Here is a 14,453-nt window from a genome sequence, read left to right as displayed (position 1 = left end):
CTGGAAAGACAGCGGAGAGTGAAAAGGCAGTTTGCCAGTTACAGCAGCACATTCCCTGAACGATAACGAAGAGGTAGGTGAGAACATATATATCCTGCCTGGCCCTCGGACAGGGCCAACCAGGCAGGATATAACCCGCTTTGCCAGAGCACAGCCCCCGCACCAGTAGAGGGATATCTTCAACCACCAACTTACTACCCTGAGACAGTATAGCCCACAAAGATCTCCCCCACGGCACGAACCCGAGGGTGGGTGCGAACCCGGACAGGACGATTATGTCAGTGACTCAACCCACTCAAGTGACGCACCCCTCCTCGGGACGGCATGGAAGAGCACCAGTAAGCCAGTGACTCAGCCCCTGTAATAGGGTTAGAGGCAGAGAATCCCGGTGGAGAGAGGGGAACCGGCCAGGCAGAGACAGCAAGTGCGGTTCATCGCTCCAGTGCCTTTCATTTCACCTTCACACCCCTGGGCTAGACTACACTCAATCATAGGACCTATTGAAGAGATGAGTCTTCAATAAAGACTTAAAGGTTGAGACAGAGTCTGCGTCTCTCACATGGGTAGGCAGACCGTTCCATAAAAATGGAGCTCCATAGGAGAAAGGCCTGTCTCCAGCTGTTTGCTTAGAAATTCTAGGGACAATAAGGAGGCCTGCGTCTTGTGACCGTAGCATACGAGTAGGCATGTACGGCAGGACTAAATCAGAGAGATAGGTAGGAGCAAGCCCATGTAATGCTTTGTAGGTTAGTAGTAAAACCCTAAAATCAGCCCTAGCCTTAACAGGAAGCCAGTGTAGAGAGGCTAGCACTGGCGTAATGATGAGAATTTTTTGGTTCTAGTCAAGATTCTAGCAGCCGTGTTTAGCACTAACTGAAGTGTATTTAGTGCTTTATCCGGGTAACCGGAAAGTAGAGCATTGCAGTAGTCTAATCTAGAAGTGAAGTTGTGTGGTAAAAGACCAAGTCCATATTACGGCAAGAACAGCTCAAATTAGCAAAGAGAAACAACAGTCCATCATTACTTTAAGACATGAAGGTCAGACAATCCGGAAAATTTCAATAAAGTTTCTTCAAGTGCAGTTGCAAAAACCATAAAGCGCTATGATGAAACTGGCTCTCATGAGGACCGCCATAGGAAAGGAAGACCCAGAGTTACCTCTGCTGCAGAGAATCAATTCATTAGAGTTACCAGCCCCAGAAATTGCAGCCCATATAATTGCTGCACAGAGTTCAAGTAACAGACACATCTCAACATCAACTGTTCAGAGGAGACTGCGTGAATCAGGCCTTCATAGTCAAATTATTGCAAAGAAACCACTACCTAAAGGACACCAATATGAAGAAGAGACTTGCTTGGGCCAAGAACCACAAAGCGAAGCTGGCACTGAGACCGCTCTCAAACCAACTCTATAAATCCCATAAGCAAAGAAGAAAATGCTCACCCAGAAGTGGCACCCCTAGTGGCCGAAGAAAATGCTCACCCAGAAGTGGCGCCCCTAGTGGCCAGGGACTTTAATGCAGGCAAACTTAAATCAGTTTTACCAAATTTTTACCAGCATGTCACATGTGCCACCAGGGAAACTAAAATCCTAGACCACCTTGACTCCACACACAGAGATGCATACAAAGCTCTCCCCCGCCCTCCATTTGGCAAATCTGACCATAATTCTATCCTCCTGATTCCTGCTTACAAGCAAAAACTAAAGTATGAAGTACCAGTGACTCGTTCAATTACGGAAGTGGTCAGATGACGCGGATACTACACTGCAGGACTGTTTTGCTAGCACAAACTGGAATATGTTTCGGGATTCATCCAATGGCATTGAGGAATACACCACCTCAGTCGTCAATAAGTGCATCTATGATGTCGTCCCCACAGTGACTGTACGTACATATCTCAACCAGAAGCGATGGATTACAGGCAACATCCGCATCGAGCTAAAGGCTAGAGCTGACGCTTTCAAGGAGCGGGAGACTAATCCGGACGCTTACAAGAAATCCCGCTATGTCCTCAGACGAACCATCAAACAAGCAAAGCTTCATTACAGGATTAAGATTGAATCCTACTACACCGGCTCTTTCTGATGCTTGTCGGATGTGGCAGGGCTTGAAAACTATTACAGACTACAAAGGGAAAGCCAGACACGAGCTGCCCAGTGACGCGAGCCTACCAGACAAGCTAAATGCCTTTAATGCTCACTTCGAGGCAAACACTGAAGCATGCATGAGAGCACCAGCTGTTCTGGATGACTGTGATTTTTATTTATTTAACCAGGCATGTCGGATAAGAACAAATTATTATTTACAATGACGGCCTAGGAACAGTGGGTTAGCTGCCTTATTCAAGGGCAGAACGACAGATTTTTACCTTGACAGCTCGGGGATTCAATCGAGCAACCTTTGTTACTGGCCCAACGCTCTAACCAATAGGCTACCTGCCGCCCCTGATAAAGGTGATAACGCTATCGGTAGCCAATGTGAACAAAACCTTTAAACAGGTCAACATTCACAAAGCCGCTGGGCCAGACGGATTACCAGGACTGGTACTCAAAGCATGCACGGACCAACTGTCAAGTGTCTTCATTGACATTTTCAACTTCTCCCTGACCGAGACCGTAATACCTACATATTTCAAGCAGACCACCATAGTCCCTGTGCCCAAGGAAGCAAAGGTAACCTGCCTAAATGATTACCGCGCCGTTGCACTCACGTCGGTACCATAGACCCACTCCAATTCGCATACCGCCCCAATAGATCCACAGATGATGCAATCTCAATCGCACTCCACACTGCCCTTTCTCACCTGGACAAAAGGAACACCTATGTGAGAATGCTCTTCATTGACTACAGCTCAGCGTTCAACACCATAGTGCCCACAAAGCTCATCTCTAAGCTAAGGACTCTGGGACTAAACACACCTCCCTCTGCAACTGGATCCTGGACTTCCTGACGGGCCGCCCGCAGGTGGTAAGAGTAGGCAACAACACGTCTGCCACGGTGATTCTTAACACTGGGGCCCCACAGGGGTGTGTACTTAGTCCCCTCCTGTATTCCCTGTTCACCCATGACTACGTGGCCAAACACGACTCCAACACCATTGAGTTTGCTGACGACACAACAGTGGTAGGCCTGATCACCGACAACGATGAGACGACCTATAGGGAGGAGGTCAGAGAACTGGCAGTGTGATGCCAGGACAACAACCTCTCCCTCAATGTGAGCAAGACAAAGGAGATGATCGTGGACTACAGGAAAAGGGGGGCCCGGAACAGGCCCCTATTAACATCAACGGGTCTGTAGTGGAGCGGGTCGAGAGTTTCAAGTTCCTTGGTATTCACATCACCAACGTACTATCGCGGTCCAAACATACCAAGACAGTCGTGAAGAGGGCACAACAAAACCTTTCCCCCCTCAGGATTTGGCATGGGCCCCCAGATCCTCAAAGGGTTTTAAAGCTGCACCATCGAGAGCTTCCTGACCGGTTGCATCACTGCCTGGTATGGCAACTGCTCGGTATCTGACCGTAAGGTGCTACAGAGGGTAGTGCGAACGGCCCAGTACATCAATGGGGCCAAGCTTCCTGCCATCTAGGACCTATATAATAGGCGGTGTCAGAGGAAAGCCCATCAAATTGTCAGAGACTCCAGTCACCCAAGTTATAGACTGTTTTCTCCACTACCGCATGGCAAGCGGTACCAGAGCGCCAAGTCTAGGACCAAGAGGCTCCTCAACAGCTTCTACCCCCAAGCCATTAGACTGCTGAACAATTCATAAAAATCACCACTGGACAATTTACATTGACCCCCCTTCTTGTACACTGCTGCATCTCGATGTTTGTTTGTTATTTATGCATAGTCACCTTGCCCCCACCTACATGTACAGATTACCTCAACTAGCCTGTACCCCTGCACACTGACTCGGTACCGGTGCCCCCTGTATATAGCCTCGTTATTGTTATTCGTATTGTGTTACTTTTTAATATAACTTTTTATTTTAGCCTACTTGGTAAATATTTTCTTCTTCTTGAACTGCACTGTTGGTTAAGGGCTTGTAAGTAAGTATTTCATGGTAAAGTCTACACTTGTATTCGGCGCATGTGGCAAATAAAGTTTGATTTGATTTGAAACACGAGCAATGGACATTAGACCGGTGGAAATCTGTTCTTTGGTCTGATGAGTCCAAATTAGCAATTTTTGGTTACAACCACCTTGTCTTTGTAAGATGCAGAGTAGGTGAACGGATGATCTCTGCATGTGTAGTTCCCACCGTGAAGCATGGAGGAGGAGGTGTGATGGTGCGGGGGTGCTTTGCTGGTGACACTGTCTGTGATTTATTTAGAATTCAAGGAACACTTAACCAGCATGGCTACCACAGCATTCTGCAGCGATACACCATCCCATCTAGTTTGCGGTTAGTGGGACTATCATTTGTTTTTCGACAGGACAATGCCCCAACACACCTCCAGGCTGTGTAAGGGCTATTTGACCAAGAAGGAGAGTGATGGAGTGCTGCATCAGATGACCTGGCCTCCACAATCACCCGACCTCAACCCAATTGAGATGGTTTGGGATGAGTTGGACCGCAGAGTGAAGGAAAAGCAGCTAACAAGTGTATGAAGAATCTAAAACACAGTTTGATTTGTTTAACACATTTTTGCTTACTACATGATTCCAAATGTGTTATTTCATAGATTTGATGTCTTCAATATTATTCTACAATGTAGAATATGGTAAAAATAAAGAAAAACCCTTGAGTAGGTGTGTCCAAACTTTTGAAATGGTACTGTACAGCATATATACTGAACAAAAATGTAATCGCAACATGCAACTATTTAAAAGATTTTACTGAGTTAAAGTTCATGGAAGGAAATCAGTTAATTGAAATAAATTTCACATGACTGGGAATACAAATATGCCTCTGTTGTCACAGACACCTTAAATAATAAAGGTAGGGGCATGACAGAAAACCAGTCAGTATCTGTTGTGACCACCATTTGCCTCATGCAGCGCGACACATCTCCTTCGCATAGCGTTGATCAGGCTGTTGATTGTAGACTGTGGAATGTTGTTCCACTCCTCTTCTATGGTTGTGCGAAGTTGCTGGATTTTGGCGAGAACTGGAACACGCTATCGAATGTGCCAATCCAGAGCCTCCCAAACATGCTCAATGGGTGCCATGTCTGGTGAGTATGCAGGCCATGGAAGAACTGGGACATTTTCAGCTTCCAGGAATTATGTACAGATCCTTGCCACATGGGGCCGTGCATTATCATGCTGAAACATGATCTGATGGTGGCGGATTAATGGCATGACAATGGGCCTCAGGATCTCGTCACGGCATCTATGTGCATTCAAATTGCCATCGATAAAATTGTTTATTTTATGCAATTCTGTTCATTGTCTGTAGTTTCTGCCTGCCCATACCATAATCCCACCACCACCATGGGTTCACAACGTTGACATCAGCAAACCGCTCATCCACATAACGCCATCTGCCCGGTACAGTTGAAACTGGGATTCATCCGTGAAGAGCACACTTCTCCAGCATGCCAGTGGCCATTGAAGGTGGTGCACCTGTGTAATGATCATGTTGTTTCGGATGCTACAGATTATTTAGTGTTAAGACCGATTTTCTGGATGTCTCATGGTCTGACAAACACCGCTCTAGCTTTCCCACCTTTCACCACAGATGAGGAAGTGCGACATCTGCGTATGCGGTGGATTGAGTCGCATCCAATGCAAAAAAACGTGTCTTTAGCTTAAATTTACGGATTTTGATGGGGATTAAGTCAAAACTGTAAATAGGCCACTCAGGAACATTCAATGTTCTCTTGGTAAGCAACTCCAGTATAGATTTGGCCTTGGGTTATAGGTTATTGTCCTTATGAAAGGTGAATTTGTCTCTGTGTCTATGTCACGAAAACTCCCTCTCCAGCCTCTAGGTCCTTAGGCTGCTGATTATCCCGCAGCCTGATGACCTCGTCTCGCGCACCTGCGCCTCATGACGCTCACCTGGACTCCATCACCTCCTTGATTATTTTCCCTATATCTGTCACTCCCCTTGGTTCTTTCCTCATGTGTTATTGACTCTGTTTTCATGTCGGTGCATTGGTTGTGTTATGTGTTTAGTGATTCATTTATTTATTAAAACACTCACTCCCTGCACTTGTGTCCCGACTCTCAGTGCACTCGTTACAGTCTATTGGAAAGCAAACTAAACCAGATTTTCCTCTAGGATTTTGCCTATGCTTCTAGCTGTATTCCATTTATTCTTATTGTTAAAAAACATCTCCCTAGGCCTTGCTGATGCAACCACCACCATGCTTGAAAATATGAAGAGTGGTATTCAGTAATGTGTTTTGGATTTGCCCCAAACATAACACTTTGTATTCAGGACAAAAAGTTAATTGCTTTGTCACAGTTTTTGCAGTATTACTTTAGTGCCTTGTTGCAAACAGGATGTATGTTTTGGAATATTTTTATTCTGTACAGGCTTCCTTCTTTTCACTCTGTCATTTAGGTTAGTGTTGTACAGTAACTACAATGTTGTTGAGCCATCCTCATTTTTCTTATATCGCAACTATTAAACTGTAACTCTTTTAGAATCCCCATTGGCCTCACGGTGAAATCCCGGAGCGGTTTCCTTCCTTTCTGGCAACTGAATTAGGAAGGACGCCTGTATCTTTGTAATGACTGCGTGTATTGATACACCATCCAAAGTGTAATTAATAACATCACCATAGTGCTTTATAATGTTACGTTTACAAACATTGGTTGGTGGTAAGAATAATTGAAACTAGGGGATCATTATGGTAAGTGGGGAAATAAGTATAGCCAGTTACAATTTTAATGGCTTAGCAGATCATACATTGTTTTTTTTTTTACCTGGCTAAAAGAGAGAATATATTATCTATTGTTTACAGGAAACTCACTCTACAAATATAGATGAGGTTGGGTGGAAAAGGGATTGGGAGGGAGAAATATATTTTTGTCATGGGCAAAGAAACTCAAAAGGGGTGATTATACTAATTAATTTTTAAATAATTGATTCAAATTGTGCAAACTGTGAAAACTGATCCTCAAGGAAGATGGATTATTTTAAATATGCTATTGGACCAAAAACAGATCTGGCTAATGAATCTATATGGGCCAAATAATGATGATCCACACTAATTTGAAAATAAATATAATAATCTATTGAGCTCACAAGCAAAGAATGAATCTATTATTATGGTGGGGTTTATAATACGCTGTTAAGTACCTCAATGGATTGTAAAGGAAATCACAATTTGTGGGGCGGCAGGTAGCCTAGTGGTTAGAGCGTTGGACTAGTAACTGAAAGGTTGCAAGATTGAATCCCTAAGCTGACAAGGTAAAAATCTGTCGTTCTGTCCCTGAACAAGGCAGTTAACCCACTGTTCCTAGGCTGTCATTGAAAATAAGAATTTGTTCTTAACTGACTTGCCTAGTTAAATAAAGGTAAAAAAAAAGAAAAAGGATATCACACTGCAAACTATAGCACTTAAGGAGATCACGAAGATCATGGATACATTAGAACTAGTGGATATATGGATGCTGAAAAACCTTSACCTAGTGAGATATACATGGAGGGGGCTTAATCAAGCTAGCCGATTACTGGTCTCGTTCTTGCTGGCATCAAAAGTAAAAAAAATATTAATAGGAGACCGAATGCGATCGGACCACCATCTAATTGGCCTCCATATAACTCTTACAGAATTTCCACGTGGACGGGGATATTGGACATTTTATCAAAGCCTATTGGATGACAATTTGTTCTTAACTAAGACAAAATAATTCATAATTTACTTTTTTCTGCACAACATAGGTACAGCAGATCCCCTTATTGTGTGAGACACTTTTAAATGTACTTTTAAAGAACATTCAATACAATACTCATCATTAAAACAAAAGCAGTTTAGGTCAAAAGAGATTAGACTAATATAGGAAATAACAGCGCAGGTAGATGATAATCAAACTGTACTATTGAGGCACAAAATAGGTTAGAGGAAAAACAAAAAGAAATGGAGGTACTTATTCAAGAACAATCACGTGTAATGTATTACAAAAATAAGTCATCCCTGATTCACCAAATTATATTTTAAAAATATTTTAAGCAGATGTTTTCTTTTCAATCTCCTCCATTTCCACTGAATGATGTTAACTGTAAGGATTTTTTTCCTGAAATTAATAATAAGAATGTAAAATTTAACAATTTTACAGAAAGGCCTGTATGAAGGCCAACTTACAGAAGTGGTACTTTTTGAGGCAATTAAATATTTTCACCAGGGCTTGATGGTATACCAGTAGAAGTATATCAGACCTTTTTTGATGTACTCAAAGATCCATTCTTAGCATGTTTGAATTACTCCTATAAAAATGTTAGACTTTCAGTTACTCAACAAGAAGATCTGATTTCATTACTATTAAAACAGGACCGAGGTGGTAAGTATAAAGATCCAGTCCATTTAAAAAACTGGAGGCCTCTTACACTTCAATGTTGTGATGCGAAAATCCTGGCAAAATGCATAGCACATAGAATAAAAAAGGTTTTCCAGATAGTTCATTCTGATCAGACAGGTTTTTTACATGGACGATTTATTGGAGATAAGACAATTAAGACAATTACTTGAAACAATTGAACATTATGAAACATCAAAGATACCAGGCCTGGTATTCACAGCAGATTTTGAAAAGGCGTTTGATAAAGTACTACTAGAGTTTATATATATATATGCCTGGATAAGTTTAATTTCGGTGAATGTCTTATACAATTGGTTAAAGTTATGTACAGCAACCCCAGATGTAAAATAGTAAATAATTGTTACTTCTCAGAAAGTTTTGCGCTTTTAGGAGGATTAAAACAAGGCTGTCCGTTGTCTCCATATCTATTTATTATGGCCATTGAAATGCTAGCTATTAAAATTAGATCCAACAAGAACATCAAGGGGTTAGAAATCCAGGGGATAAAAACAAAAGTGTCAATGTATGCTGATGACTCAAGTTTTTCTAAAGTCTGCAATCTGGATCCCTGCACAGTCTCATTGAAGATCTTGATCACTTTTCTAGCCTTTCTGGACTAAAACCTAATTATGACAAGTGTACCATATTACATATTGGATCGTTAAAAGACACAGTGTTTACACTACTTTGTAGTTTACCAATAAAATGGGCGGATGGTGAAGTAGACATACTTGGTATTCACATCTCAAAAAACATGAATTAACTTACCACAATCAAAATAGATAACATTCTGCAACCATGGAGAAGTAAATACTTGTCTTTTTATGGTAAAATCACATTGATTAACTCTTTGGTCCTATTACAGTTTACTTACTTACTAATGGCGCTATCTACTCCAGTCGACTCGTTTTTTAAATCCTATGAGAAAAATTTCTCTACAGCCAATATGTATTCCATATACAGTGAATTGCATTGAGGGCTATGGAGGGGGCTGAGTAAAAGCCAGCAACAGTCTGTATGACACAGTCCCCCTCCAAAACGAATTATGTTTGGTTAGTAGAAACCCCACTGAGTATTTTCCACCCCAGTTTATTTGAGACAGGTAGTAAAGTTGTTTTTTCTCTACAGTCCAATATCTATTCCATATACAATGAATTGCATTGGAGGCTATGGAGGGCCAGCAACACTTAAAATGACCTAGCTTTTGTTCAAACTCATCTGTTTTGTATTGTAGGGACTATAGTGAGTAGACTGGACCCTGGTTTTATGGAGACACAATCAATAGTTTTTCCTGTACAGTGCAATATTTGTATGTGCGGTATACAGGAATGTTATTCTTAGTTTATTTGACTTTGAAACATGTTTGTTTTGAAACCCACATTTAATGCAAATTTCACTTTAATACTTATTCATATTTGTTCATATTTATGTTTATACAATTATGTTTAGTATATTATGAATAAATACAAGTTATTGACACTTTTCTACTATTATGTGGGGGACTTTTATTTCGAAAATGTCAGATATTCCGTGGCTCGGAAATGCTTTTTTTTAGTGTTGCCAAAGATTTGTATAACTTAACCAAGATAGACCACAGCCTGTCGTTTCAAATGGGAACAGATGAGTCATAGGAGGTGGGCAGAGCCAAGCACAAGCTAGCGAGATCCTATTGCCCGATCCAGCATACATATGTATATTTCCGTTAGGGAACGCCTACTATGTGAAATGCGCGTGTGCCATAACTCAATTCGACTTTGCAATCCTAATCAACGTGCTTTTTAAAAACTTTGGCGAAGGCTAAATTCTACAAAACTTAGTCCACTCTGTTCATAACATATTCTAGTTTTGGGAACAGAAACGTGTATTGAGATCAAATGTTTAATCGATGATAACATTTGCAGAATGTAGGCCAAAATCCATCTCTTTCCATCTTCTCCCACTGCTCGCTAATGGGCTTCCTCTCACTACCATATTTGATAGTGAGTGGAATCGCCAAGCGGATTCTTCATATTTATACATCCAGTGAAATATCTGTCTCAAGTTAGTCATAGCTTGCTACACGTCCTACCTAACTCCAGTAGCTTATGTATAATTAAGCAATAAGGCACGACGGGGTGTGGTATATGGCCAATATACCACGGCTAAGGGCTGTTCTTACGTACGACACATCGCAGAGTGCCTGGACACAGCCCTTTTTAGCCGTGGTATATTGGCCATATACCACTAACCCCAGAGGTGCCTTATTGCTATTATCAACTGGTTACCAACGTAATTAGCGCAGTAAAAAAAATAAAAGTTTTTTCCTACCAGTGGTATATGTCAGCCAATCAGCATTCAGGGCTGGAACCACACAGTTAATAACTACAAATATGCTACCTCCCCAGAAATGTCTCTGTGCGTCTTGTCTCTCCACTTAACGTTAAGTCACACCAGACAACTGAAACTGTGTTGAGGTGATTGAAAATGCCATCCATCTCTGCCGATGTGTGGTTTGTGGTGTGCATTGTTAAATAAAGGTTAAAGAAAAAAAGAAAACAATTAATTGTTGGAAAAGACTGTGTGGGAACTATTTAGATGTAACACAGGAAGCAAACGTGTATTTCCAGATTTTTGCTCCCTATCCTTTTATGTAGGTCTATGGTGCTTTCAAGACAACTTGGGAACTCGGATAAAAACGAGGTCGAATCATGACGTCAGCGAACTTCATGTCGGAGCTCTAGAAAGAGGCCCGGGTTCCCGAATTGGAATTCCGGGTGGATGACTGTTGAAAACTAATTTTACCAGTCGGGGGTCGTTATTTTTCCTAGTTCCTAGTTGTTTTGAGTGCACAGAACTCGGAAATCTGGTATTTCCCAGTTGTTTTGAACGCAGCATTGCTAGGCTGGCAGTCTTCAGATGTGACCGTCACGAGACAATTCGAATTGAGCTGAAAGTATTTGCACAACGGATTAAGATGTCGAATAAATAACATGTGGACTCCAAAAGGTCACCACGCCTTCAGGTTTGTGTGTTTGTTATGTTTGGACCTGAAGGTATGCACTGCGTGTGCTATCACAATTGGATAATCTCTGGCTAGCTTATCTAATATTACATCTGTCTAACAACTTGAAAATCTAGTGACCAGTTAGTGAACAACCAGGGTGCCGCAGTCACTTTTCCCATAGCTGCCAAATCTGTTGCGTTATTGTCAGTATGTGTCATCTACAGCTGAGGACATTGCTTTTTGTAGCGTGGGTGTTGGGCTACATCGCCTTTCTGCTCGCTACTAGAAAGATGTGGACAGGGAAATACGTGCGCAGTCCACTCGCTCGTTCACTTTTCATGAACATGATAAGCGAAAGCGAAGAAGCCGGACAAGAAACCCAGGAGGTAAGTGTCTAACTACAGAGTTACCTTTAAACAAAGAAACAACTATTTACTGGCAGAATATCACACTTCTCCCTGACATAATTTTGCCGAAGTGAAGGAAAAATTGTGCATTCAGCAAGAACCAGCGACTGTATTTCCTTGGTTGCCAGGTGGAATAGAAGTCATATTTTCTAATCAAATATTCAAGAGGTTTTATTTTATGTCTTTGTTTATGAAGAGATTGACACATAACCGGATAAACCAGTGTTGTGGCAATGAGTAGTTTTCACTGTCTCTTGCACACTCCCATTTCTCCTCCTTTCCCCTCCCTGCTCCTCAGTGGTACAAGTGCTCTCCAGACTTGTTGGGGGAGGTGGTTAGACCTCTGTTTGTGCAGAGCCATCTGGACCAGGACACCCAGGCTTTTCTGAGACGCAGCATAGAAAAGTCTGGCTGGATGTTCACCCAGTTCTACCACTCCTTCATCTCCACTGTCCTCAGCCCCATGGTGTCACGCACATCCATCAATGGGTAGGTAAACACAGCGTTTTAATGCTGTCATTCTGTCTTTCTCACGCCCTCCTGTTTTGGGTCTCTGCTTGCTTTTTTCTCGCCTCTTTCAATATTTTTTGTCCAGGTGCCGTACCCCTCACTCATTATTCTCCTTTCTCTACTTCTCTCCCAGGTTCCTAGGTCGTGGCTCTATGTTTGTGTTCTCTGCGGATCAGCTCCAGCAGCTGCTTCGCGTCGATCCCGAGTGGCGAGGGGAGAGACTGCTGGATCTAGGGGCCGGGGATGGGGGTGTCACTGAGGTGATGGGAGCCCACTTCAGAGAGGTCTACGCCACTGAGGTTTCTCCTCCCATGAAGTGGCACCTCCAGAGGAAGAAGTACAGGTAAGTGATACACACACATTACACACCACACACAGTCTCTGATGTCCTCTTCTTTCTCTTAGGCTTTTAGGCATTGATGAATGGCAGCATACTGGGTTCCAGTATGACCTGATCAGCTGTCTGAACCTGCTGGACCGCTGTGACGACCCCCTGGATCTCCTCAGGAGCATCCACCGCTCGCTGGTGCCCATCACGGGAAGACTCATCCTGGCCGCTGTCCTGCCCTTCCAGCCCTGGGTGGAGATAGGTGAGATGGAGCACAGATCAGTGATAGAGGTTGAAGACTTATGGCCATGTCCTTACTTGAGACTTCCAGCTAAATCATATGTTGATGTCAATGAGATATTTGTGTGAATGTGTATGGAACTGCTTTCATCCTTTCGGGCTGGATAGTAACAGTATTTAAAATAAAATATACGGGGACAGGTAGAATACTTTTATTGTTTTGGCTGCCACAAGGCCTTTTCTAGATTGGTCTCCTGAATCTGTTTTTTTTTTCTGTCTCTAGGTGGGAAGTGGCAGCGCCCTAGAGAGCACATCAAAGTGAAGGGGAAGAAATGGGAGGAGCAAGTCACTAACCTGTCCAATGAGGTGTTCCGGGAAGTGGGGTTTGAGGTGGAGGCAGTGACTCGGCTGCCGTACCTGTGTGAGGGAGACATGTACAAAGATTACTATGTACTGGATGATGCTGTCTTCGTCCTGAAACCTGTGGAGGAGTGAAGTCAGTTACTGTATCTTGGGGTGCATCTCAATTATCCAAATTTGCATCCTTGTCTCCTTCCTTCATCTGYATTATCTTAAAACAACCAACCGTCCTTCCAACGGGACTGAACAATAGATAATGGCTGGTTCCACAGTGTAGGCTGACTGACTGATCTACAAATGATTTAGCACCATAAATAACAACTCGTTTATTATTTTTAGATCGTTCGGTCAGTCACCATTTACCCATAATGCATCATGGATTTGATGCTCTCAAACAGGGCCAAAGTCCTCTAGAGGCCTAAAGGCTGTATTAGCATGGGCAGCGCCATTTAGTGCTTCCACCATTTTAATGTAGTCAACTGGGTGGGACTTCCAACTTATTTGGCTGATTTCTATTGGTGACCCTGTTGGAGTCATGCCCAACCGGGTCGTCAGTAGGGATCAAACAATCGTGAAGAAAATTGACATTGCCTCAATGCTGCAGTCACAGCTGCTATAATAGCACAGATACCCATCCTTTGTTTTCAGATGAGTGCAGACCGAGGAGAGGAAGCAACTTTAGACTATTGAGATGCATCAGCTGACCTTTCCTAGAGCATCTGTGTACAGTAGATACAGTAGAAAGCTATCTGACTGGCTGCTGGATTTGTATTGAATTAGTGGAGGTTAAGTAAGATTTTATTAATTACATTGAGAGTATTTCTCATTTACATTACCACTTTATCTCTTTAAAGTCAGCTGGGGAATCCTGGTTTGAAACTCGGGTAGCTTCACTGTTTACCAACTGTCGTGTCATACTGTGTCATACCTCTACATTCTAAGCAACAAAAAAAACACAAAATGGATATTTGCCATTTGAATATAATAACCTGATTGGACTATAAAACACAACTCTGTAAATGATAGGGAGGGAGGATCTCATCTTCTGTGCCAACATATCACTGTGGAAATGGTCTGTTCTTGGTTGAAGTATAGTGATGTAAACGTATTGTCTTATTCTGGGTTAGTTGGTCATTTCTCCAA

The 14,453-nt window shown here is 42.5% G+C and overlaps 1 protein-coding gene across 2 annotated transcripts; it reads left to right on the top strand.

Moving 5' to 3' along the window:
* The first annotated feature begins 11,110 nt into the window (after window positions 1–11,110).
* mettl9 (methyltransferase 9, His-X-His N1-histidine) lies at window positions 11,111–13,891 on the top strand. 2 transcript variants are annotated; one of them, XM_024007279.3, is made up of 6 exons: window positions 11,111–11,483; window positions 11,690–11,851; window positions 12,171–12,361; window positions 12,516–12,725; window positions 12,788–12,972; window positions 13,234–13,891. In XM_024007279.3, the coding sequence occupies exons 2-6, from the start codon at window positions 11,756–11,758 to the stop codon at window positions 13,443–13,445; spliced, it is 894 nt and encodes a 297-aa protein (XP_023863047.1). In that variant the 5' UTR covers window positions 11,111–11,483; window positions 11,690–11,755; the 3' UTR covers window positions 13,446–13,891. The 2 variants fall into 2 exon arrangements, with proteins under 2 accessions (XP_023863047.1, XP_023863046.1); XM_024007278.2 differs by lacking the exon at window positions 11,111–11,483 and having other exon boundaries at window positions 11,577–11,851.
* The last annotated feature ends 562 nt before the right edge of the window (window positions 13,892–14,453 follow it).

The sequence above is a fragment of the Salvelinus sp. IW2-2015 genome, linkage group LG18, assembly GCF_002910315.2.
Source record: "Salvelinus sp. IW2-2015 linkage group LG18, ASM291031v2, whole genome shotgun sequence".
NCBI classification, from domain to species: domain Eukaryota; kingdom Metazoa; phylum Chordata; class Actinopteri; order Salmoniformes; family Salmonidae; genus Salvelinus; species Salvelinus sp. IW2-2015.
The sequence above is the reverse complement of the archived record's forward strand: the minus strand, read 5'-3'. Positions and strand labels throughout refer to the sequence as shown.

What these genes read in the sequence shown, in the direction of transcription:
- mettl9 (XM_024007278.2), top strand. Translation starts at nt 11,675, where the DNA reads ATGTGTCATCTACAGCTGAGGACATTGCTTTTTGTAGCGTGGGTGTTG. An exon ending in CCGGACAAGAAACCCAGGAG is followed by an intron (nt 11,852 to 12,170) that starts GTAAGTGTCTAA and finishes CCTGCTCCTCAG; the next exon opens with TGGTACAAGTGCTCTCCAGA. An exon ending in TCACGCACATCCATCAATGG is followed by an intron (nt 12,362 to 12,515) that starts GTAGGTAAACAC and finishes CTTCTCTCCCAG; the next exon opens with GTTCCTAGGTCGTGGCTCTA.